The sequence below is a fragment of the Rissa tridactyla genome, chromosome 8 (assembly GCF_028500815.1).
Source record: "Rissa tridactyla isolate bRisTri1 chromosome 8, bRisTri1.patW.cur.20221130, whole genome shotgun sequence".
Lineage (NCBI taxonomy): Eukaryota > Metazoa > Chordata > Aves > Charadriiformes > Laridae > Rissa > Rissa tridactyla.
Genome location: NC_071473.1, coordinates 22,098,234 through 22,125,410, shown reverse-complemented (window position 1 = coordinate 22,125,410; position 27,177 = coordinate 22,098,234). Strand labels below are relative to the sequence as shown.

Sequence of the window (27,177 nt, the reverse complement as noted above, 5' to 3'; positions counted from 1 at the left end):
ATTATAAAGCTCCATTTTATAATGAACCAGGAAACAAGATTAATTTATAAATCAGTTTATTTACAGATTTTGTTCTCTTAAAGTACATTTCCATTACCAAAGATATTTACACTGGTGTACACAGGGACCACCCTGGTTATTTTACAATTCTTAATTACAAAAAAAAAAAAAAAAAAGCCAACGAAAACCCAAAACAACCCCTCCACGTCCTTGGGTCTGTCTACTGTGTAAAGCTGCTCCGGATGTGAACATTAGCTGAAACTGGCCCAAAAACCGAGTTACCAGGTTATTTACACATACACAGTAAACGGGTTTCTTTTCAGCATCTCCACAACACAGTAGACAGGGAGACGGAGCCTCCCAAAAGGCGGCTTTGCAAATGTGTATCAAAAGGCTCTGCAAAGTCAAGGAAAAAAACTAGTAAATGCAGGTTAATTACAGTATTCCTCTCTCATCTGTATATATTTTTGCATTTAACATTTAAATTACAAATAAGTTCAATAGTTTGCTTTCTTCCGTTTTAGTTGATTTGTAAACACTTCAGATACACTAAATACCTTGTAAGATTCAACTGTTTCTCTGCCGAGAAGTACTTTATTTTCCTAATATTCTTAAGGTAGCAAAGGGATATCAAAGTTGGAACCGCACGCAGTTCCTCGCAGAATAGTCACTTAAAAGGTCTCTATCACTGTGCTACTGAAGATCTTCTGCAAGTACACACTTTATTCAAGTATTGCAAAAAGCTAAGGCCACTTTTTCAAGAAAGGGAAGTGAACAAGACGGGATTTTTCAATCTCTCGTTCCACTTTGTGAGCAACAAGCCTTTTCCGAAAGGCAGAAGCACTGCTATTCCCCAGCTCGGCTCAGGGAGCATCCCACTGTGACCGGGGTACTCACGCTCCTTCTCCTCACAAGCCTGGGCTTTCCCACTTGGCACAGGGATCCTTCCGAAGAGGGAACGACATCTCCCCAAGCGATGACAGCCACTGCCCCTAACAGCTTAGAGGTCTCATGAATGTCTCAGCCTTGAATCTTTTAACCAAGACCCAGAAATATCATCTTGTTCTAAAAATGAGAAGGCTGGGGGAGAGGAGAGAAATAGAGAATTCGGCCTCTGTGAGACTCCAGGCTTCCCCACACCTTCTCACTATCAGCCACGACGCAGACAGACCATTGCTTCATCGCGGTAATCATCAGTCCACAAGTACTCAACACACTCGAGGTTTTGAGCATACACTCAGCTCAAAGCAACTCAACACACCTGAGGTATTGAGAAGATAATTCACATACGTTCAAGTCTTTTTAGGGTTGCTCCTATCAAGGATTGCTACCAAAAATAAACGGTGATGTTTGCAAAGGAATAAAGCCATTACTTAGATACAGCTTCCTTCTGCCCAAACAGCTGTAAAAATAGTTACGACTTCTGTTGAGGGTGCTAAACTAGGGCTATCCAAGCCAGCAAGACAACAGGCACATGATCTCCAGTGGTCCCCAGCACCTCGTCAGGCCAACTGTATAACCTTCTCCCTGCTGGCGGACACACCAGAAAAGCCGTGCCAGCCCCGCAGAACAGCCAAAAAGGCTTGGGGGATGCAGGGCAACCTTCTCAATACTGGATGTGCTATCTACAGAACAGAAACAAACTTCGTTTCTGTGATACTCCAGCCACAAACCTACGCTGCAGGTTTCTGCTGCCTTTCCGTAATTGCTACCTATAAAAATAACGATCCTTGCTATTGAAGAAGATACACCCAGGAAAGGGAATCTGAGGTGGTGACCCAGTCAGTGACACCATGCAGGTTAAATGCAGCAGCTTTAGTTTGCTTCTAAATTAAGCATTTGAGAGTTTCCTGGTTCAGCATCATGAGATTTTACGTGGACAAGTGAATCACTTTGGGGAAAAAAAGCTGAACAATGCTCCACCGCGACCACTTGACTTCCAGCCAGCCAGAAGGGCCACTACTATGGAACAGACACGCACAGGCCCGTTGGAGGCGTTCCCATACACATACAACATGGCCTCCTCCTTGTTCTTCCACTCATTAAGCTCCCACATGAATACGTCTCACCATTAACTCGTACGTGAGGTGCTGGCAATACTGTATCTGAGAATTTGCATGGACCTCTGTCGAATCCAACATTTCCCAGTGCTGTCCCTGAAGAATTACCAGCTGTGTGTCATTGTGCAAAATGCAAATACTCCAATGATAGCTTTTAAAAAAAAAAAAAAAAGGTGGAAAAGAGAAAACAAAATGGAGCAGTAGCAGAGGTATGCATAGCAGGAAGCCCAAGAACCAAGCAGATGAAAGAAATAGTAGAGATCTCCCCGCCACATCTATCATGGGTTGCGGCATCTTTGGGGCACCTCTGAGGGCTTCAAAATGTCTTTCAGCACTCCAGTGTGTCTGGAGAATCTGACTCTCCTCTGGGCCTTGTCCCAGGTTAGCAAACAGGGACATCCACTATTAAGGCATCAACGTTTGACCCCAGACTGTCTGTGTTCCTCCAATAAAAACACAAGAATGGAAGGGACAGGTTAAGAAGGAGCACTCAGCAGAAGGATGTCTGTCTCAAGAAGCTGGAGGTTTTGTGTCAAGAATACGAGGCTCTGGAAGTTTCCAGAACAGATGCTTTCTCAAGTTTTGCTGTCTCAAAACATAAGACAGTGCAGCCAACTGCACAGGACACTCTCCTATAATCCACTTAATAAATTATCTGAAAATAAATAAAAAACCCACACGCACAAAACATGCAGACAGTCAAGCACTGGACACTGCTTTCTTTGGTGAATACACTCTGTTCTCTAAATTGTTCAAGTAACAGCTGCTCCGATTTAGCAGGTGACAGTAAGGGAGGAAGCTGAGGGACTGAAGGCCAAATTTTTGGGAGGAAACGTTTTCCACTCCTGCATGTCTCGTGCCTGAGAAAGTCCTGAGTATCCGTTATCTGGGAGCAGCTGGTGCTCCAGGAAGAGAAGAAGTGCTACACGGTAGGAGGAGACTTGTCCAGGGGTTAATCTTTCACGCTTGACATTAGATGGCCTTTATCTTGCTCCACCTTGGGACCAAAGCAAGTTACATAGGAAAAGCAGCAAGAATTCTTTACTTGAATGCAGAAAGCAACATTATCTAATTTCCCTGGACTGGCTGGCACCACACTTGGTACCATATCACAGAAGAAAGGTGAAAACCAACTTCACAGAGAAGGGAATTAAATGGGCTCCGGAGCAGAAAAAACTGATGCACATTGTTAGGGCTGCAGGAGAAGAGGTGTTAAGATTATAACACTCTTCAATACGGTAAGTCTCCACTTATGACTAAAACCCGACCAAACCGTTTCTTCTCCAAATTACTCACATTTTGTAAAGACAAGTTGAGTACTGATGGCTGACAGCCATTCCAGCAAAGCATCCCGTATCCCACCTTAACCCAACCCTTTCAGAGCACAAGCTGAACTTGTCAAAGCCCCAGGCCGGGGCCCCAGACAGCTGCTGACAGTTATGTGGCATAACTGCATTGGCACACGAACAGTCTTGAGCACTCCACAGTACAGCCTCGAGTGAGGGATCAGCTTGTTCCAAACAATAAATCCGGTGCGAGGTCTCCAGTGGTGGCGGATGCAAATTCAGGTTCCTTTAATCACAGCTCAAATGCCTTTAAACTCCACACGTAAAAGTCCAGCAGCAGCGCTTGCAGGGTGGAGAGTACGTCAGGAGTCAGAAAGGCCGGTGACTCAGTGGTTACGCAGCTGTAAGTTTATTTTCAGCACTGTCAGACAAGCAGCAGTCTCCGCTGTTTCTCATTTATCTGGTTCAGTACCTCAACAGTGTCTCTGATTAAGGCCTCGAAGATCCCGTCTGCCAACTGCATCTTTACACACAGTTCATCCTCATCATAGTTCACCCACTGCGCTTCTTCCTCATGAAGTTCTTGCACCTTGGAGGTTAGAAAGGAAAAGGCAAAACAAACATTACGATTCTGTTGCTCTAGGATAATACCCCCTGCAAAGTTCCAGAAAGAGTCCAAAACACGGCGCATCTGCCAACGATGTATCTGTGTTTGTAAGAGATTACAGGAAATGCTTGCAATAGCAAAATGAACGCAGATCTATTTGAACCAGGCTGTTACACCGTATGAACATTTTCTACCTTTCATTTTAGTATCCATTTTAAAGGATTTCATATTCCTGCGCAAGTTTTTCACTTGAAAGAACTCAGCTAATGGGATATTCCTGGCCAACAGCAGAAGTTCCATTAAAAAAGTCCCTAATTGTGTATTTGCAAGAAGCTGATTCCATGCAGCTTAAACTGGTAAGAAACCATGCAAAGGCCTTGAACAGGGGAAGAACTGGGGAAGGAAAAGACTTTACTGCAGTTCAGTTTGTTTGAATAAGAATTAGGAAACCTAAAGGAAGTAACTAACTTTTCCAATTCTTCTCTATAGGAAGACAAAACGCTGCATGTGTTGTATGATAGTATTACAAGGCATTTGCACAGAATACTCCATGCTTCATTGGATTTGAGAACATTATTACAAATGGAATTTTGTACCATTACAGCTAAAAGACTAACTCAAAGAGTATGCATTTCCTTCTATTCCTGAATTGTTGACAAGCGAAATCCTGTTTTACAGGTCATCGGTAAATAAGTATTTTAGTACCAGACAGAAATATATAATTTAATTCAGCAAATCAAGTCTTATCGAGAGCCTATCCAGACTGGACATCTCCAACTAAACTTATTTAAAATTTGTCTTGGCGTCCATTTCAGTATTACAGATACACCCAAACCAAAAGTTCAAACTTTTGAGAAAAGAAAGAGCGCGTGCAAACATCACTCATATTAAAATGACAAAGCAAACCTGCTGAAAGCTTTTTCTCTGCTCAGCTTCAGCAGAAAGCTCCTCTGACTGTAAATCCTGCGCTCAGAACTCAAAACACATTTACACTGTCCACATAGAAAAGCGGGCCAGACGCTGCCTAAACAAGGTTAAAATGTACGGAAAATCCGTATGTAATAGTGTCATTACCTAAAGAGAGTACAAGAGCTACAGCCCCAACATCCTCTCTCCGTCTTTTGCCTGAAGACAAACCACCCAGAAACCTGTGTGTTTTGAAGGTGACAGCTGCTGTAGCATAATGATGATTCAACAACCCAAACACTGTGTGAAGCCCAAGAACAAGCTGCTATGGGAACCCCAGGGAACCGGCACTGCTTCAGGGTCTGTAGCCATTCATAAGGCTTCAGTTATACATGGAGTTTTAGTCTGGCAGCTCCTTTCTGCCTCTCTTAAGAGAGCCTGGGGAGAGGGGCAGGGATCTCATCCTGCAAACAGCTTTGGAGGAGTCACGCTATATGCTTCCAAATCTCTGTGCTAGCACAGCAAGCGCTCCTCGGCTGTCAAAGACAAGGTATTAATGGTTTCATTATGCTTCTTACTAATAAGGAAAAAGCACCAACATTGAGTGTTGTAGGTGAAAAATAATTTAAATTGAATGCTAACAAGCCACAGATAATTGGCTGTAAATTTGTGGGGGGTGAATGTCTGAAACAGACTTCTGAACTCTCTCTCAAGCAGAAACTTGCTGCCTGCAACTGGTACGCGCTGGTTGTAAATTTTGATAAACCCTGGACTAAACAATAGCAGCATGTCCCAAGTGCTCTTATCAATAAAGAGGCATAAGATAGAAGAACCAATTTAGAAGCTGATCATGTGTTGTGTGTCTGTATCACAGACTATTTAGACGAGGAAAAGCACAAGATAGGTGTCACAAAAAGAAGAGGTGGTGCCCAAAAGAAGGGTTCCCAAAAAGCAGAAGCAGTCTGGGAAAGAAAACAGGTTCCCCAAAGGGAGAAGGTGAATATTCTGGCTGGAGGAAAGATCCTGGAAATGGGGGAAGATCCTGGTGATGAAGGAGGTGGGTGGAAACAAATGCCGAGAGACACTCAGGGACCTTGACTGATGACATCCAACTGTGAGCAGCTGCACAATACCCACCAATGCGATTTTCTGCCCAAACCTCCGAGACCAGCAGTGACCTCGCTGCTGGGAAGCAAAGCCGAAACCTAGTGAACGTAACACTGGATGTAGGGGGGAAGCAAGTGAGTGAAACAACTAAGCAGGTTAAAAGCACTGATCTCACTAGTCCTTAAACAAACCCTAAAATCCAGATCCACGCTAAGCAGTTGCTTATACTGTCTCACTTGCAACAAAGTGATGGGACAGTTCCTTTACTGTGCTCCAGAAGGAAAAAAAAATAAAAATGAGATTCACGGGACAAAGAAACACAAGTAAACAAGAGAGGACAAGGTAACTCGATCCAGGCAGAGAAAGGCTGGATGTTAAATAGCAGCAGAAAGAAAAATTGTATCAGTGATTAATTTTCTTTTGCCTCTATCACTCCCCTCTTCTCAGAGGCACAGGGCACAATTTCCTTTGGCATTAGGAAGACTTCCTTGAGCATACTTTTGGAAAACTAGGAGAATGTGCAATTTGCAGCTGCAGGCAAGTCTTGTTTATACTGTATTCAGAACACGTGTGGAAACTGCCACACTGCTTTGCAGCCCTAGCTGCAGACATCTGAGCCAAGGAACTTGCCACTGCTTTCTCTAGAAAACGTTTGATCCGTTTGTTGTAGTATTACAAACTTTTTCTAAGCAATAGAGGCAATTTGCTTATATTTGGCTTAGGTTTGGCGACTACCATGGCTTTCATGGAAGTGGGCTTTGCATTGCCTTCAGTACACGCACAGCATTTAAGTTCTTGCACATTCTCATGACAAAAGAAAAAACTTTCCATATGTGGTACCAGGAAGTACCAGGGAGAAGCTGCCTTTGTGCCAAGTCAGGAAAAGAAACCCCCAGTTCTAATGAAACTGAATTCCATCCTACAGGAAAAGATAAATAGTGACACAATGCAGAAGGGCTGTGTAGTATGGTTTGTGTTATGGTTTGTGTATGCTTTGTTTTTTTTTTTTTGTTTGTTTGGTTTTTTGTTTGTTTGTTTTTTTAAAACACTCCAAGAAAGAAGGCAGCATGCACACAAAAGAAAAAAAAATAATCAGGAGATGATGAGGTAGTATGATCCTGCTGGTCATCTAATAAATGCCAGAGTAGCCAAAAAATAGTACTTAAAAGACTATAACCTAAAGGAAACTTTAGAAAGAAATTAGTAAGTTGTGATTTCTGAAGGTTCCCATTCAAAACCATGAATATCTGCAAAATAAGCCACATTTAAGGAGTAAGGAGATCATTTGGAGACTGGAAAGTACAAAAATCCAGAAATAAATTACTGCCTTGGAGGAATGCCAGTAGGAGGAAGGCAGGCAGGTGCATTCTCACAGCCCTTCACTCTCAGTGTGCCTGGAAATCTTAAGATGCACGACTGTGCATACGAGCGGGCTTCGATTCTCTTCTTATTGTTGCACTCCTCTTTTGGGTTTAGATCTCGGGCACCAGAGAAGTGAGCTTTCCAATTAAGATGGCTTGATAGGAACAGCTTTGCTTTGTTGCAGAGTTCCAAACTGCACGGAGAGAAACACTCTAGCCATTAAGTCAACACGTCAGAAGATCAAGTACTTTTCAGCACTCTTTTGGCAGGCTTCTCAGGTGTGAAAGATAAACACAGAGGGTTGGCAGTATCATGTGAGCTTTGCTTTCTCAAGGTCCGGCTAAAAGGGAAGGGGGGGTGGCAGGGAAAGCAATGGCAGAGTTTGTGCAAACAGATCAGCACAAGGAGTTTTGGCTGAAGACCCAAGTGAAAAAAACAAAGTAGTGGAAACAGTCTATTGTTAGCACCTGAACTTAAATAAGGAAATATGAAGGTTCTTGCTGTAGTTTAAAAAGAGGTTTTGAAAGGTGCAGGCAGGCCTGATGTACCACAATGTGGCACCTCAGTCTACGTGTACAACTGAGACTCTCCCACAAAGCACAGACGCCGTGCATGTGATAAAGGTGGCAACATGAAGGGACATGAGAAGAAAGCAAACACCTCAACACTCCTTTAACTTGATTTTAAACAAAGCAGCTTTTTATAAACGTGAACCTCCTGTACTCATTTACTGAAAGCCAAGATTTACTGTAAATGTTAATAACTGCAGCAACTATCCAGCAGATCAGAGCTCTCTCAAGAAATCCCAATACAATTGCTTTCTGAGGATGGAGATGCCTGATCAAAGTTGACACAGAGATGCCTGATCAAAGTTGACAGAGCTGCAAAAAAAAAGAAGAGGCAGCTTCTGTCTCTGGCGGAAAAACCTGGGTAACTATATTAGTGTCAATGCTGGGAAAGCACAACCAAAAGTGAAAACGCAACGAAAGATGCAGTGACGGGGGAAAGTAGCAAAGATCAAGGCAGAGCAAGGAGGTGATGCGCTAATCCATCCTGTTCTCCCTTTAATTCCCAGCAGGTTCGAAGACTGACTGAAGTCACCCACGGGATCCCGCATCGCAGAGAGCACGAGTGCAGCACAGGACGCTTCTACTGCTGTGCCTCTTCCCCACAAGGCTGAACCTTTGGTGGAGACAAGAACCACTGGGAATTGGGTTTAGTATGATAAATCCAGAAGGACACATCCAGGGCTAATCAGGGAGAGATTAAGCTGGGAAGAATAGCTTGGCACTTGCTTCTGGGCCTTCAGAGGATATAAAAGCAAATTCAGCCGTCAGCCATGGCTCCTGGTTTTAGAGCCGTCCGACCATCCAGGCAGACAATGCCACTACTTGACAGTTGTTAATAATGTGCTGGAGAAGGCAGCATACAACAGAATCCCCTTCCTCTCTATCAAAACCCCTCTCACCCTTAGTCATGCCTAGCTCCCGGGTCAGAGAGTACTGGACAGTCAGATGTGTTCAATCCTCTCAAAGTCACTAAAATTACATAGTTGTCTCAATAGAAAACTATCAAAGGATGTTTTCATTTGAAGGTTAGTTTTACTTGAAGGGGAAATGAAGAAGCTTAGAAGGACCTGTTACTTAAATGCAAATAACAGGAGCTTAAGAATGTTTACCTCTGCTTTAAGAAGATTTTTAACAGTCTTTGTCTTTACAAGCAGCAAAAGAATGCAGAGAATCAAACAGCTCACATATGTACTCACATCACATCCCCTGCACATTGCAAGAAGTGTATATTGGCTAAATCTTCACGAAAACTTGAACAAAGCACTTTCAGTTGAGATTTCTAAAGAAGCTTCCAGAGCACCTAAACCTACCAAATAAGTCTTGATTCCTCTTTCAGGAAATTGCTATGTTGTACTGCTTGAATATACTTCAAACAAAATTTGGAAAACTCACAAACTGACCTCTCAGGGCTACACCGTGAGTTACCAGCGGATAGGCAGCAGATCTTGCACAGACCTGTGTATCCACTTATGACCTTGGATTTACATTATCACTGAACTCATGACCTTAAGTTCAAGTTGGAGACTAACTAGGAGACAGAGAAAGCTACCCAGATACGTCATGCTTTCTACAGATTTTAATAAAACAAGGTAAGAGAAATTGAACACCTTCTCCTTAGGTTTTTGGTTAGAAGTTTCTCTGATAGTGTCACATTACAGTATAAATTTGTTAGCAAATGTCACTGAGACTACCTTATTCATAAAGCACGGCATGCTGCTATCTTCACAGAGTTATTCCCAGTCTTCAGCTAAAATTTTATTACCATGTTCTTGGAAGAACAAAATAAAATTAAACACATTATTTATTAAGCCAAGCTTGTCAGAGCTCCATTAATCTTTAATGTCTGTGGTTGCATGTAAATCACAGACCGGATCGTCTGAATTTACTCCACCTAAAGCACTTTGAATGCCTTTCAACTAGAACAATTTTTCCAGTCAGGAATCTCTCTTTCCAGGTATGGTTCAAAGAAATTAGGAAATCGGTACACAAGCATAATAGTTGTACTATTATTTCCCTCAGGGATCTAAACATAGGACTTCTTCGTGCATACTTCAACAGCTTCTATATCCCAGAATCAAGTGTACTAGGATATGCAGGTCCCAAACACAGATATTCTATTTACATACAGTTAAAATTAAACCCCTGTGAAAAAGCCCGTGTTGGAAACATTCCACTGATGGGCCATTAAAAGACCACACGACCCATGACTCGAAGTTACTTATAAGCGCGCGTGTGTGGAATCAATTTCAGGTATAATTAAGTGAAGCATGGTGCTAATGACGACTCATATTCCCAAGCAGAACCTTCACTATCATTATAGCCAATAAAGATGTTAATCATCCTGCAATACAAGCCAACAAGTAACTTACAAAAACTAGTACACAGCCAGACACGCTCTATCTTACGCAGTTTTAAGACTGAACTGCCTTCGCCCCGGCAGCACCTGCATTCACTAGCTCACGGCAAGTACTAGAAGAGCAGAAGTCCTGCTTGTTGCTTAGCTTTGAGGAAACGCTTAGCTGTGGGTACCATCTGGCAGACTGGTTACCTTGTACTGGGGATCATCATCTCCCATACTGTTGAGTCCCATCTCAATGACTTTTGCAACCTTTCAGTTGAGTCTGGTTAGCAGTCTGGTCTATGAAGTTCTCAGAATCACTGTCTCCAAGTTAAACAACATTACTTCAAAATTTAAATTAAAGTAAGAAGGAAAACATATTCCCTTCCCAAAGAAAAAGTTTACTCTCCTTTCAGTCAAATATTTCAGTGTTTCCTTCTGTAAATTCATGCTTTAAACTTCTGGGAGTGGGCAAATTTATACTCCAGACAAATCAGTAGCCACAAACAGAGAATTCACTCAAGTCACCTTACTTCACTGACACTGGACTTCAGTTTTCGTCAATAAGGTGCTCTCCAAAATTAAACACTTTCTATCAAGATCTCACGTGCATTTTGTATTCTTTAAACAGCATGATTGAATACTGAAAAATACAGTCACACGTCACGCTTCAGTGGACAGTATCTGACATGATTGCTCATTTTCATCCACTCACCAGTATATGATCCACTCGGTCTCGTTTCTTCCGTCCAAATTTCATCATCTTCTGCCAGTCCGTTTTGTGATTAGGCTCCTTCCTCAGGCTGAACAACTTCAGTACTTCAGCTGCAATGAAGCTCTACGGAACAGCAAAGGTGAGATTTAGTACACTTGAGCTAAGAAATGAAATGCATGCACAAAGTACCTACTCTCAACAGTCATATTATAGAATGTTAACAGCTTTCTGTTTAGCTAAGAGACATGCGGTGTATGAAAGAAAGCTACGCTGAAAAGTCTTTGAGGCAGCATTACACAGGCAGAACAATTATTAAATCCAGAAGTGTGGGGGGGGGGGGAACGACACCCACTGCTGTAACAATCTTGAGAACAGAAACTTTCAATTAAACAGTACAGCAAAGAGGAGATTATGACAATTCATTTTATGGGATTAAATTAAAGCAAAGCAGGGTGGGAGTTTAGTGTCCTTGTCCTGTGCCCCTGCTCTCGCCTGCCACGTGCTTTTGAAATTCTTCTCAACTAACGGAGTGATCTAGGTACTATTTCTGTCTTTTCTATACAGTTAACGTGCTGTATCTTCTGCAGGTTTATCAAAATACAGTTAAAGCCCTCCCAATTTCAGAAGAAACAATACAAGTGGAAATCTTCATTGCGTCCTGTATGGAAGGTTCTTTGTTGAGACAGTTTTTTTCCAAATGTGAAAGTTTCGCCTAGGTCCAGTCACGCTCCAGCTTCTTGGGGTTGTGTCCTTTCTTGAGCACTACCACCAGTAACAGGAGACCTCCTCTCGCTTGCCAAATACAAGAATGCCCTCACCAGTCAAATTTTGTGTACCTCTGGGCAACTCCTGCTGTCCTCAGTACGACTGGCATAGGTGTGTCTGAGTAAAAAAAATCCACCAGCTCGTTCCATTTGGCCCAATCCTGAAGTTGGATCCATGCCAATATACCCCCACAGAGTTCCGCTGAAATCTGCTAAAGCAGCAGTCTGTCAGCATACCAATTTTATAAGACCAAGGTCATCCTGGTAGTTCTGCACAGAGGACTAAGGTTTAAATGCAACCAGTACCAGCAAAAAAGGAGAGGGAGGCAAATCTGTCAAGTAAAAAAGGAACATTTCAACCAACTCCCTTCCGGGTTTGTAATCTCATTTCTCTTTTCAACTCATCTCTTGCTGGATACACCTGTTATGATCTTCTAACACTCAGGCAAGTGCCAGTACAGCATTTTTCATCCCACTTTCCCTGCATGACAAAGATTTCTTCCTACCTTGATTTCACCTAGATCATTTGGATCTTTCACTCGGCGAAAGTAAGCAGATGCGATCCTACACGGTTTCATCCAAATAGGCTGATTTAGGTTAGGATCCTCAGCAAAGATTTCCCCAAAGATCTCTCTTGTTAAATCAAATACCACCTTAACAAAGAAAGAAGTAAGAGTTAAGGGTGCTGCTGTTCATGGTAAACATTCAAAGGGCAAGAACAAAATGCCTGAAGACCGTACCTTTTTATAAACCTGCTTGTTTATTGTGTCTGTGTCCTGCTCTTTGAGGGTACTGCTAAGATCTGTATGAAGGCCGAAACTTTGAAGATCGTGACCCAGCTCTTTCAGTTTCCAGAGTTCCTCTGCTGCTGCATGGACCATTCCTTCCACCTCCACCGCAGTATGAGGGACCGCCAAAGGCTCCTCACACGGCTTTGTTGGCACTTTCTGCGGTTCTACCTTGGGCAGCACTGCTGGTTCCTCAGCTTGCTTGTGCTGGACCTTATGGGAACTTAGGCCATAGTCCTCATCAAACCAGTCTTGATCATCTCCCAGCACACTCAGGAACTCCCGATTGAGCTCCAGCTCTGCCAGTCTCTTTGCAAGCTCTTCCTGACCACTGGCACCAAACACTGGACTCTCCTGTGAATTAAGAGCCACAGCGTAAATACAAAAGGGATGTCACACTGTTATCTAACTCAATTTATATTTTCAAATGCTTTACTGATGTAACTGGCAATATATCCACAAATACTCAGAAAAATAATAAACAGCCCCCAGTAAAATTAGAAATATTTTGATTCAAATACCTGGGGTTTCTACCACTACTGATGAATGCTTTTAGAGGGTTCCTACAGATCTTAAAAGACTGTGACCTATCCACTGTCTGTTCCTAACGTTCAACTGTTTATGAAAGGCCGAGTGGTTAAAATACCGATAATGTGACATACAACTTTTCACTTCATGTACCAGCAGTCTCAGAGCTAAATCAGCAGCCTAAAAGCTTTTAGCAGATGAGGGCGGTTTTAGTGACTGAGCAGTGCTCACACTGATGAAATGGGCTGAAGCTTTCTGTGATGATAATATATTGATATCAATGGCAAATCAGACAGGTTTATTGGGATCTTCAGCAGAAAGGCCCAGTCCTGTATCTGTATCATTAATGGTTGTTCTGAGGAAGCCTGAAATTCCACCACTCATGATATATTAGTTCAGTGGATAGAGCAGTCTGACACCTTAATGACCTCCACAGCAACTAATTATGTTCGAGGATGATTATTTCATACCAAGAGTAGACAGAGGTAACTTTATGGTTTATTGTATTTTGCCATTTTTAGAATAAAAACTGAGGGTAAGGATTAAATACAAGTTGAATATGTAGGCAAGATGCAACCCAAATGAAGTATTTTTCACTTTCATGTGCCAAAATGTGTCTTCCAGCCTGTAAGGCAACCAAAACGAGCTAGGAACCAGGATAGGCAAGAACACACAGGTAAGAGAGATACATACAGGCAATCTCCAATCACCAAACAGAACTCGTGAGAAAACAAACTGGTGCCACACAGCATTCCTCAGATTGAATCACCATCAAAGGAACAATCAACTCTTAAAATCAGTGTTCGATGTGTGTTACTTACTGGTCGGGGACACATGTCTGGAGAGGAAAGTTCTTCTCTTTCATCTTCCAAATCCGAACTTAGAAAGAAGTTACTCATTCCATCAGGAATCTGGTCTTCTACCTGCTTGGATGGGGCACTGGATTCCTCCTTCACTTCACAGAGCTCCTGGTTGCTGAGCTGGATTTTCTCATTCCTGACCTTCTTTATTTGCTGTAACTGATTGACTGTGTCTTTCACAAAATCCCTAAGTAGACTGTCTGTCAGCAAACTGACCTTTTCCAGTTGGTCTTTTGACTTTTCTTCCTCTCTAAGTGGTAGTCTAAGCTGGGCTTCTAACTGGCTCTTTTCTTTTGTCAGCAAATCCAGAAGTGGAGTTGCAGGCTTCTCCACAACTCCAGGAGAGAGATCGTCCAACTTTTCCGCACATTCTTCCCCTAGTGTCTTCTGCCTCTCAAGTTTTTCAGAAAGGAAATCTGAGATGTCATCCAACTGAACAGTGGAAATCTCACCCTCAAAACCAGAAATGAGAGGAGCAAGGCTGGCCTCCTCTTTTACAGCATGCTTCAGATAATCCACCACTGACTGTTCTGGGGCAAGTGATTCAGTAGGTACAGAAATCTCCTTTATGCTGTTTACTTTAGAAGACGACTCCTCATCAACCCTTTCCCCAGCTGAGGCTTCTGAAACAGCTGTGTCTGCAGGAGCTTTATCCTGGGAGTAGTCTTCTGTTGCATCTCTGCTCTGGCTTTCATCTTCTTTGCCAGGTTTGGAACTTCCTCTGTCTTTCTGCTCAGCTTTGTGTTGCTTCTCCAGTTTATCATCGAAGAATGAGTCTTCATCCTTATTTGTGTCTAAATGGCTATCAACACTTTCTGTAATGTGAGAGATTTTCTGAGGAGGAGCAAAAATACCATGTTTCTCTTTGCAATCAAAATACTTAATACCATCGTAAGTTCCATTATTGTTCCCTTCAGGTTTATCCAACTCCACGCCAGCCCAAAACCCTTTGGCAAACTTAGTCAGACCTTTGAATCGCAATGTTCCAGGTTGGACTTTACTCACAAGTACTCTATCACCAATGTTGAAGTTTGGCAAACTATCTGTTTCTTCTGTGATCAAAACAGGGGCCCACAGCGGTGATTCAGCAGGGGCCTGTTCTTGCTCCACATCTCTGCGCTCAGTATTTTTTATAAGTTCTGTTGGGGACTTAAGTTCTAATAACCTCTCTGAATGCATGCTACCAGAGAGAGAGAAAGACCTGTCACTGAGGTATTCGCTAATTTCACCATCACTGCCAAGGCTGGTGGACCTACTTCTGCTGGTTTGTGTGTGCTGCGAGTGCTCCGTCAGTGACTGAGCATCCCCGTTAGGGGAGAGAAGAGATGCTTCAAAGTCATCTTTGTAATGTTGCCCAGGAAGTGTTTCTTCAACTGATGCTCGTTTTCTGGAGGAAGATCCTTCAAAGTCTTCAAGGTATGATGGCTCCTTTTGACTAAAGAGTTGTTCTGAAAGCAGATAACCCTTTTCGTCTGCTGATTTGTGAGAATACTCTTCCGCGCTCGGGGCAGTGACAGCATCTTTATCTGCCTGTCTCTGTTCTAAGATTTCTTCCGTACCATGAAGACTTGCCACATCCAAACCAAAGAGCTCCTTCTGAGAGTGTTTGTTTTCAGAATGCAGGACTTTCTTTGGAAGGATGTCAAATGAGTTCTCCTCTTCTTTATCTAATGTCAACAAGACATCAGAACTCTCCAAAGGCTTAACGTGAGAACCTTCAGTCTCATATTCCTCGGACTTTATGTATTCCAAATCTTCCTGTATCTCAGATTTATGACTGAAGGCAGCCTCGTCATTGGATGTTTTTACCACATTGTTCATTGACCCATGGAATATCCTGCTAATGTCTTTCATGTCTTTGAGAAGAGATGATGAGGGTATGTTATCTAAGGAATCACCAGATCCTGCTCTGGAACTCCTTGGTGATATTAAAACAGAAGATGTTCCAGAAGGTCCTTCTGCATGAACATCTGTCACCTTCTTGGTGTGCACAGACACAGATCTCTCGGTTCTTGATGACACAGCATCTTGAAGGAAAATAAAAAAGTGAATTACAGCAGATTGTATAGCCTGCATTGCTTTATTGAAAACTGCAACCACAGGCAACATCGAAGTTTCTATGCTAAAAGAAGATACAAACTGGCTCCTTGGAAATATGTATTTCTACTTGTCCTATGAACATGAGCAATGTTCTTTCAGTTCCAGTGTTTTACAGCTTTCTTTTGGATTCTCGTCCTTGTACCAGTATTTCATAATGCCATGCAATACTGAGCCCAAGGTAAGGGCTCAGTTATTTGCAAGCCGCAAATACAACCAAGATTAGAATGGTAGATAGTCATTAGATAATGATCAACAGCAAAACACTGAGAAGTATCTAAAGAAACCCCCATTCCTAAATTCTTCATTGTTTTTGGTTTCCTTACTTTCCTCAAGTGATAAAGGAACAAGAAACAGAAGAAAGGAAAAAGAGTGTCACTTACTTATGGCTTCAAATAAACCTCAGCAAGAGTAAAACTAAATACTGATTATACGGGAAACAGCAGAGGCAGAAGCCTAATAAATAACAATAGTAAAAAATACAGCTTGATCATTATGGTTTTATGAAGTCTGCATCCTTTCTTAAAACCTCTTCTTGATTCAAGAAGGAAAAGATCAAAGAATTTTAACACAGTCAGTCTTCAAGATTTTCTTCTGCAGTACATATTCTTCCAGTTACATACCTCCATGTTCTGAAATGGATTCCAAAGATGCTCTGGATCGCTCTGATTCAGCCAGTGATTTCCAGTTTTTAGCTGTCTCAGGCCTAAATTTGAAAAATCAGATTGCATGAATCATGGTTACACACCACAGTGTGTTTTGTTTTCTTTTTAATAGATAAAAATGGAAATACAAGCATCTATAACTACAATACCACACCAATGATAACATAAACAGCTTGCTTTGTCAACACACTGTGACCTTAGAAAATAGGAACGGGGACAGAGAGAAGAGTTTGGCAAGTCCTGGAAAGTCGTTTTTAAAAAGACTAATCAAACTTTAGCTTTTTTTGCAGCCAAAAAAAAGAAAAAGAAATTATTTTTTTTTTTACTTAAATGCACTAAAATTGCACCATCTGCTGGAGAAAATCAAACAGTTAAAGATACAGTAGAAAGTGCAGAAATCAGTTGAATTCTCTACACTTTAAAACCTAAGATTGAAACCAGATTTAATTTGCAAAGATGAATGGCAGACATAATGAGCAACCAAAATAGGAAAAAATTCCTTCAGGTCTGTAATCCCATACAATGATTTGACACAATTCTTGCACGGTTGAAAATTATTGTTCAGAAACAACTTGAAAATAGGACCTGAAAGCCTGGGCAGGACAAAAGTGAGATGCAAACGATTACAAGGACAGATCATCTTATCTGTTTTGGGTCTGATGAGACCAGCAAATAGGACAACAGGATACTGCCACTGTCCAGTGCTTTGAGGAAGAGCAATTACCAGCTTTCCTTGCACTCGTGGTTTCTGCTAAAATAGCATTTACTGCTGTTTCAGAATAATCTCAAAAAGAAGAAATCCCAGTTACCTATGAAGCGGCGGTGCCTTGATCTTCGGTTTTTCAGCAGCAGCTGAAGATGGAGTTTTAATCTGAGGTTTGGCTGTGGGTGATGCCTCCAGATCTTGGCTCAGTTCTGCTTCTGTCTTCTTGATAAACTCATCATACGACTGCACATGGAAAACAGTTATGGGTGTTAGTCTGCTAAACCATAACTACAGTTCAGCAATCAAAACCTATTAAATGAATAAAGGATACACTCGGGTTCTCTGTAAAACAATCTATTTAACTTCCAAAAGCTCTACAGTTTTGAACCCTAGAAATTGTAATACTTTACTTTCAAAAACATATTACATAAGCATCACTCTCATCCAAGCTAGGGTACTTATGTGTACAAACATACCTAAGTCCCCTGAACGCTGCCAGTCACCCATTATAGATGCACATTTTAAAAGGGAATGGCATTTTTGCCTCAAGGTTCTAGTTCATTATTGAAAACAATTAAATAGCTAGAACACTTCTATCCCAGTCCCACTCTATCACAATAATGTGTCTTTCACAGCTGTTGATAAAATACTCTGCCAACAACATCCATACTATAATGATTTATCCAAGGCTAGCAATCTTTTACTTTGCCCTTCTTCCTACTGTTCCTAACCTCCAGTTGTTTGATCAGACTGGCTTCCTGCGCCTTCAGTCTCTCCTTTTGTCTCTTTTTCTGTTCTTTTTTCAGCTGGTAAACCACAGACTTCCTTTTCCGTAGTTCATCCTTCAGGGCCCTGATCCGTCCTTCAATGTCACTTTGATCAGATGTGGTTTCTGAAAAAGGTTAGTTTTAGTCTTTACAAGCTTGCACCTCACCAAACAGCTGTATGCAAAGAAATGAACAGTCATTTAGTAAATACAAAATACGGCCCAAGCAAAGTATCAAACAATTTAATGTCAACATGTTAATCTAAGATGACTCTTAAAGCGGGATCTCAGATTCACAGCACTACTACATAAAATATGAAAAAGTGTTGCATCTTATTTAATTTAGAAGAGAAAGGCTCAGATACATACAGTAACTACATACAGTTGCCAAACTTGTTCACATCAACAGCCAATGTTCACGCTGCTACCTCACTAACTGCTTGTGTCAGCTGTTGCAGAAATTAATTTTTTTTGACGTATTTAAAAATATGACAACTCAAAGATGAATATATAATATATTGAAATATTTGTTTATAATCATGATATACAGTTTCAAGCTACAAGGTACGCTCCATTGATGAGAATTTCACTTGCAAAAACGGTTTAGGTTTCTGGCCCATTTAGATTTCCTACTACCTTCTGATCATGTTCTACCTCTTTTCCCTTGGGACACTGTCCCCAGACACTTAGATCCATTCTCTGCATAATAACCCCATTCTACCAGTAACTCTGCGACTTTCATTATTACTGCTGTAACAAACTCTCAATCTCTCAGACTTTACAGAGAGACTGCCTCAGCATCTCATTACTTATTCTTTTCCACCCACCTGATTATATCCACTTGTTTCTTATTTCACATGTGTACCAAAACAGTGCAAAACAAGATCCTTGTCTCAGATTGGCGCTACCACAACCAAGTATGAAAACCTCTTTGAAATATTTATCTGACACAGTCTTTCTGGAGCTCCCCCCTGTGGCTCATGCCCCCCTTCCTCTTCTATTGCAGCAGCTGCAGCTCTTATGAGAAGGATCTTGGCTGGTTTGCTTTTCTAATGCTCAATATTACCTATAATGTTTTCTGGACCAAAACGCTTGGATGCTCACAAGGATGCCAGTTGCTTTACTGAACATCCTAGAAAGTAAGTCACCAGTATTATTTAGTCAGCTGGCAGGAACAGCTAGACATTTTGCTAATCAATCTCACTTCTCAAGACAACAAACCACTATATTGAAGGATTTCACCATCAACAACAGCCAGTAAATAAAATCAAACTACTGTATTCTTTTTCCATTAACAACTGTTGTTAACCATTTAGAGAATTAAAAAAACACACACACTACCACAACAACACAGCACAAAAACAATGGAATCTCACTTGCTAATCAGGAGTACTTTATGATGCCACTGTAATTAACAACTCCTCCCGAATAGTAAGTGACCACTATGTAATTATAGCTTTTCTCGATCAACTCATAAGGGAAAGATCTGCACATGCTTTCATCTTTGACGATCTTGTGTACGCATGCATCGAACTGACACAGCAATGACTTAATGACTACTCAGCAGCTTGGAGGATTTGTCTCTTTACAATGGAATGATTTATTGTGAAACCAGCACCATCTTGATGGACTTCCCACCTCTTATACCTTCCTTCAGCATTTGAAATCAAATAGTTCAGTTCTAAAAAGTTTATTTTCATAATCACTGTTGCCTGCTCTACTTTTCATAATGGCTTCCTTATGTGGTTTCTCAGTCAGAACTTGAAAATAACTTTATCAAGTCGCTGAATGCTTCACTGTGTTGCAAACTGCCCTCCAGACACAATCCCCATAAAAATTACTCAGTGCAAATATCTAGGTGTTACGTATTCACTTCTCTGTCTAATAGGAGAACAGTTGCGTTGAAATTACTGTGTTGCTATGGCACTTACGTACATATTAACCAAAAAAAACCCCAACATAAAAGAGTATTAAGCTTGCTACATCAAGCACCACGAAGACTGAATATGTAAGCATGCCAGTAAGTTATCCACCTATCACAAACAACAACCACTACATACAATATGGAACCACCAAGTTCTTTTTCTGATAAAGACTTATTGATCATTTAGGGAATTAAAAAAAGCAAGCAGGAAAATGGTATCCCATTTGCTAACAAGCATTTTATGATGCTATATCAACTGCACTGTGGAATACAAGACATTTCAGAGATTAAAAGTGTAGAAAGGGTGAAAACAGACTTCACAGCTTAACAGAGCTGATGATGGTGACCCACTGAATGTCGTCTCAGGAAGCCCTGCAAGCCACATGACTAACAGGCAGTGAGAGCACACCAGGGAAAGGACCGCTCGGTACCAGTTCACTTCTAATATTCTCTCAGCATTTAGTGGGTAGTGAGATTGGATACTGGATAAAAGGCTTGTGATGAAGAGTCCATACAGTAGATCTTGTATTTTATAGCTCAAAATGCTATCTTAGGTCCTATTTTACTGTGCATAGTTCAAACCCTCCTCCAAAAATAAAAAACATATGTTCTGAAGCATCCATTTGTTCTGCAGATGCCAGCGCAGGTCCAACAGGCTCTGCCACGATATCAGAGCTATACTGCTTCTGGAGCCAGGCTGTGTTCAGAAAGAAGACGATCATGTTCATATACTGCTGAACCATATTTTGCTTTCTTACAACATGCGGGGTGGCGAATTGTCACCTGTTAAAAGCACAGCTAACCTTGATATGCTTAAATTCTAGGACTACCTCAACTATTGACTCTTATCTTCTTCATATGTGTTTGCAGGCACCAGCATTGCTTTCTAAAAGAAGAGATAATATATAGACCATATATAGACCTTCTAACATTAAGACCTTCTTAAGCTGAAGCGATCAAATTACGTTACGGGAAAATACTCTCTCAAAACCCCACACCTTGGCAATTCCCAGGAATTTCTGTCTGCCTCCCCACATTTGTCTTCATTTCAAGTTTACTCTTTAAATGGAAAAGCTTTGAAAAAGCAATTTAAACCCAAGCAGGCGTTACACTTACCTGACTGTGTCATAGATAAAGATTCATCAGACCAGTTGTGAGATATCTGATGAGACTTCACAGGTGAACGTAGCTGTCCTCCAGTTCTATGGCTACCTTTGCTGGAATCTTGTTTTGATACGGATATACTGCTTTTGGGAGGAGACTATGGGAGAAGAGAAGGACAAATAAGTAAAGCTTGTAAAGCTCAGTTTGAAAGTAGGAGATCACTGTCATCAGGAGCCAGTTACAAGGAAAGAACAGCATGACTGGAGAACATCTCATAAGCAGTGGTACCCTACCCAGCTATCTTAAGAAGAATTTAATCTTAGTTTGCTAGACAATAAAACAAAAATACCAAGAGCAGCAATAGCTGACTGCTTGCTTTGAGCCTAGATTTCAGTAAACGTGCTTAGACTACTCTATTACCACGGAAGTGAACTGACAGGGTTCTGACTCACAGGTGTTCAATACAGTTTATGTAATCTTATTTGCTAACAACCACGGCAATAGGAACTCCTGTGAAATCAAAAGGACCATTTCATGTAAAGGGTGCAAGATGACATTCTAAATCGGTAAAACAACACAGCGCTATTGCTCTGAGGCCAAGCAAAAAGTTCTAAGTGCAAATATTCTTCCAAAATGCTGCTTACTGCTTCGACATTATACCACAAACCTTTTACACACGTTGAACATAACCTCTGGCACATATTAGGCATTTTACCTCACTATCTTCTCAGCAAACTTGCCAGCAAAAAAAGTATTTGTAATAAGTCTAGATGAGCAGCTCTTTTAACCCCACAGACAGTGTTTTTTCTGTCTCATTGAGCATAGGGCAAAGTTATCAGGATGAAACTTAAAATAATCAACCAAGCAAAAATAACAGAACAGAACAAGAAGGCAGAATCATCTAGCAAGCAGACATAATCTGAAACCCAAAGGATTGTGCATGAGGTTCAGCTTTGCTTCTTCAGCCTCTAGCTATACCTTGGGATACATTACTTGCAAATAAAGCAAAGCGGAAAAACAGAGCATAGTTTCCATGGCCTCAAAGAATTTATACAATGGTAACAAGCTAGCCTACAGCTAATTCACACTGGTAAACTGGGTCAGTGTACCACCACTTCATACTGCATACCTATGTGACATACGTAAAACATTTTGCAAGACTGCCCACAAGTTTAAAAATATCTAAACTCTGTGCTGAAGCAGTTTTTCCTCAGGACTTCAACGAACATATCTGATCACAATATTTATTCACAATAATGTAAAATGGTATTGCAAACCCAGAGAATAGTTTAATCCCACCTTTGACAGCTGGGATAGCTATACTTAACTATTTTTCTGATAGCCTTTTACAGATGTAAGAATATATATAGCATAAAAACCTCACTCACAAGTTTGCCAGGTGACATAGAGGACTTGAACTCTTCAGAATAAACCATTTCTTCATTAGCTGTCCTCTGATCTGGGCTTTCTGGCTGTTCATGACCCATAATCTCCGATGGGACCGACTCAGCAGCTAGGCTCCCAAGATCTTCTGGGATAGAGCTTTCACTGTTTAGATGAGAGCAAGAAGGCACTGGAGACTCTTCTTCACTAGCCGTTTCTGAGATTGAATAATGAGAGAAAAAACAAAGCGTGTAAGAACTCGCACTGACTTATATACCTTCAGAGATACTGCTGCCTGCATATAAAGTGGCAACTGCTACCAATACATGTCAAATTGTAAGTGTTATTTCACTGACCTAGACACCGAGGGTGGAATATTTAGCAAGAACAAACACGTTTACCAGAGAACTATGATTTAAGACTGCTAAACGTTCCTAGTGATTGCTGAATGTCTAAAATAAAGAGGTTTTCAAGATATTCTAACATTTTCCAGACAACACACTCCAAAAAGATCATTAGGGAAACCTGTCCTTCCAGTTGACCATACCCCAGCAAGAGTCACCATTAGTCTGAAGAAGTCATGGAGGAGCATATAATCTGGAAGCCAGATCTTGAATTTAGAATTGATTGCTTCCTTTACAGTAGCTGCAGAAAACATTTTAATGTTATGATTTCATCATGAGTCTCTCAACTGGCAACAAGTAAAATAATAAGTTGGGTTTTCAATATTCCTGTTTACTAAATTCCGCAGGAGTCACAGCATTACTGAAGCAGCCATGGAGAACTACTCAATATTTGAGCAAAGGCTGGGGAGGGAGAGGCACTTCGAAGCAGGGCTGTGCTCCACTGCTTACTGGTAGATAAAATTAATAGAAAGCAAGTGTATTTTCTCATCTGTTGATGAGAATTCAGTGTTCATGCTGAATTTTTGTTCATGGGAACTTACTGACTCATACACATAGCATCTTTAAAATGTCTTACGATGCCTAAAATCCACATGACTTTTCAGCAAAAAGTGTAATAGGGCATAATTCTGAATTCCCTTTGTACATTCAAAGGACGTGGTGCCTCCTTCCAGCAAAGTGAGGAAAAAAAGGAAAACGGATTGTTTCTAGAACAGTCCCTGAAGTTTCATTATTTTCTCCCACTGCAACCCAGTTCTCTGTGCTTTGCGCTGAAAGTATGGTCCACTTAAGACAGAACAGTAAAGCTGTAGCTCCCAACATCTGAGAACTTATTTTTCCTCACAGTAGCATAAATTTATACTAATTACATCCTAGCACACTTTAGTACAGTTGCAGATTTCAAAGAGTTGTACTGCATAAACAACAAGAGGGAAGAAAAAAATGTTTTCAATGTTTTGCAAATGCAGGCGAGGGGAAAGCAGCCCTTGATAAGAACCATCCTCACCAACAGTAATAAGGCTAACAGGACAGACGCTCAAACAGCACTACAGGGGAAAATGGTTTTAAAAGAAAAGAAGTACAAACCTAGGCGACCATTGTGTCAAATTATATTTTACTCTTGTCATTTGCAACAGTTCCCCCCACTTCCTACTACCTTTAGGTTCGGTTCTCTGATCGCCCAAGTCTTTCTTGACTATTTTGGTTTTGAGCAGCTCTTTGTCCCAGGCAGCTAGAGCCTGCTTTTCTATCTGCCGTATTTCTGCTTCCTCTGCATCCAGGCGGCGTTTCCACTCCAGCAATTCTTCAGCATGTTGTCGACGCTGCATCAGCTTCTGTTCTCGCTTAGTTAGGAACCTGACAGAGCAGAAGACAGTGGGAAAACAGCCAACCACCCTCAAAGGTCCCAACAGCCAGATGCTCTATTGCCACAATTCCCAAAATTTTAGCTTTTCAAATTCTTTTCTAGAATAATATTCACACTAACTACTATCTCCTAGACTTCTGATGTGCTGCTGTAAAAAAACCCCAAACAAGTAGACAAGAATTTTTTTTTCCTTTGCAGTGAAGTCTACAACATACTGTAAACACACTGCTTACAATTTGAAGATCTTCAAAATCATTAAAGGTGCTACTAATTATTCACTAACATGAACAGGATAAGTTCCCAATTTCAGGATGTAGAAAGTACCTGTGATGTTAAACTGGAACCCTCAAGAAAGCAGTAACTGTTTGCAAAAATGGATCTTTCTTTTTGCTAATCCCAATGACAGAAAAATTGTAACCCCAGTTGCCCCACAGTTCTTTCCAAATACATAAGAGAAGGTGGATCCTGTATTAATAGTTCTCCTGAATTATTGGAACTTTTATCCTTCTTCCTTTAAGCATCACCTGTATGGATTGCCACCCTTGGAATGTTAATAGTCAGCCGACGGCATTAAGAGAATAAGGATGCAGGACTGTTTTTCCTAGCTACTAACAGATTTGGCTGCTAGCTTAAGAGTAGATAAAAAGTAAAGATCACACTGCATATTTGCAACTTTTTTTTCCTTTCTGGCAAAGATTTCTTAAGTGATCTGTGAAACCTCAGAAATGGGGAAATTCTTCGATAACTTTGTAGGTACAAACAGGTTTGTTCATGCATGCATATACTAGTTCTCTTTGCCGGCTCCTGAACAACAGTATCTCTGGTCTTATTTCTAAACATTGAAGTAACCAAGACCATAGCTTTTAGCCTTTAAGATAGTAAATGGGAGCAAGTTCAACATCAATTGTACACACTTCCTCTGACATGCCCAGTCTAGAGAAGAGTGTACATCAATCCATTTATCTCCTACACTGAAATTTTTAAGATGTCACAGAATCACTCTGTAGAAAATACATGGTTTGCCAGCTAGAGCAAGAGTTCCACATTGGTACAGAAGGTGTGGTGCTTAAAAAGGCAGTCTTCAAAGACTTGTGATATTTTGCTATGCAAATGCCTTTATAAGTTTCAAGCCACCCCAAACACTCAGCATCAAAGTTTTTAAGCTGCAAAGCAGATAATAATTTCATCTGTGCTTTTTAATCTCTCATGTTTCAAAAAACCTTTTATTTACAGAGACTGGAGTGACCAACTGGCTAATCTGCAGATCTTGCCTGCCAAGGGACATTTCTTCTTTGCTCATTTAGCATTCACTCTATTCGCTGAAAAGCGAGCTGGCAGTTGATCAGAAAGGTTGAGTTTCAGATAAATCCTCCTCTAAGAGATTCAGACAAGGTAGACAAGTTATGATGTGAAGATAAAAGTTTCAAAAGCCAGTAAGACACGCCCACAATCTCCTCTCCTATAGTCAAAACAAGAGCAGGAGAAAATTGGGAGCACCTCAGAGTCTCTGGAACACCTGCCACCTTCAAGCCAACAGATTCAAGGATTTTATGCATTACTTTACCACTTTCCATAGACAAACATCAAAGTTGTCTACTCTTAGGCAAAACCAACAGATTAGTATCATTAAGAAACTAGACTACCAGCATTACAGACATGACATGGACGGTCATGCTTATACTGTGTCTTTCACCAGCACTATCAGATTTATCAGCTCTTACTTTCAGACACACATCAGTTCCAATTAGTCTAGCAGATCATGTATTTGGAACTCATTATGGAGGTCATCATTACAATGATCTCAATGCAAAAGCAACTTTTTCTTCTTCCTTCACCCACTGTTTGATTTCATCAGAATGTCTGGATCTTCACAGTTGGCTGGATCTTAAGGGAGGCAAGTCCAGTTGAAATAAAATACAAGAGAAAGACTGAAATAAACGGATTCAAAAGAGAACTCCTTAAAAGCAGATGTCAAATGAATTAACTGAGAAGACCACAAACAGGAGGAGAATTAACTAAATGACCATGAAAATAATCAGCGCACAAAGACTACTTAGTAAGAAAGATAAGTCAACAGAAGTGATAGGAGAGAAAGAGGGTTCCAACATTCAACCTAGAAGAGGCAGATGATTAAAGCAGCATGGCTAAAGGTGCGGACCCTTTTATAACCCTGGGGTTTAAAAGGTCAGAGCCACAAGGTAGCACACATACTGCCTAAATATTTACTACTGTCTAGAGGGTTCCAGTTGCAACACCAAGGGTACACCATTTATCCTCAAAAGCAGGGGCAGCTTCACAGAAAATAAATTAAAATGCAAAACCACATCTGGCATCTATGAAGCTGGAAATGGGGAGCAAAGAGGAAGCAGCAGCACTCAGATTACTCCAGTATGATTTCAAAGTCTAACTCTTTCTTTGTTGCTAACATCAGACGTTTTATCCATCCATTCCAAATATTAACCCGGAAGCACTAACCTGCTGCTCTAACCTGTACTTGTACATCAAGGCATACTGACTTAAAGCCCGGACTACAGTTTCAGCAGCTGTAAGTAGCAACCAGGCAGTGGAAGCAAAGTGAACCATCTGTCTGCCGCTCAGAACACAGTGGGAGTAAGAGATTAGAATCATAGAATGATTCGGGTTGGAAGGGACCTTAAAGATCACCCAGTTCCACCCCCCTGCCCTGGGCAGGGACACCTCCCACCAGACCAGGCTGCTCAAAGCCCCATCCAGCCTGGCCTTGAACACCTCCACGGATGGGGCAGCCACAGCTTCTCTGGGCAACCTGTTCCAGTGCCTCACCACCCTCAAGTGTAAAAAAATTCTTCCTTATATTTAACGTAGACCGACCCTCTTTCAGTTTAAAACTGTT

At 41.2% G+C, this 27,177-nt stretch overlaps 1 protein-coding gene across 17 annotated transcripts in view; it reads right to left on the bottom strand.

Annotated features, from left to right (window-relative positions):
• Positions 1 to 39: 39 nt before the first annotated feature.
• CEP350 (centrosomal protein 350) overlaps positions 40 to 27,177 on the bottom strand; it is a 95,876-nt gene continuing 68,738 nt past the window's right edge. For 16 of the 17 annotated variants that reach the window (XM_054212853.1, XM_054212859.1, XM_054212855.1 and 13 more), the window contains 11 exons: positions 24,096 to 24,295; positions 22,541 to 22,752; positions 21,165 to 21,309; positions 18,090 to 18,250; positions 17,462 to 17,601; positions 16,611 to 16,693; positions 13,852 to 15,917; positions 12,455 to 12,856; positions 12,221 to 12,367; positions 10,951 to 11,073; positions 40 to 3,935 (listed from right to left, as the gene is read on the bottom strand). In XM_054212853.1, the coding sequence (XP_054068828.1) occupies positions 3,771 to 3,935; positions 10,951 to 11,073; positions 12,221 to 12,367; positions 12,455 to 12,856; positions 13,852 to 15,917; positions 16,611 to 16,693; positions 17,462 to 17,601; positions 18,090 to 18,250; positions 21,165 to 21,309; positions 22,541 to 22,752; positions 24,096 to 24,295 (3,844 nt within the window). In that variant the 3' untranslated portion in view covers positions 40 to 3,770. Of the gene's footprint in view, positions 3,936 to 10,950; positions 11,074 to 11,786; positions 12,047 to 12,220; positions 12,368 to 12,454; positions 12,857 to 13,851; positions 15,918 to 16,610; positions 16,694 to 17,461; positions 17,602 to 18,089; positions 18,251 to 21,164; positions 21,310 to 22,540; positions 22,753 to 24,095; positions 24,296 to 27,177 lie in introns of those variants that run through there. The other variant, XR_008468214.1, reaches the window with a different exon arrangement.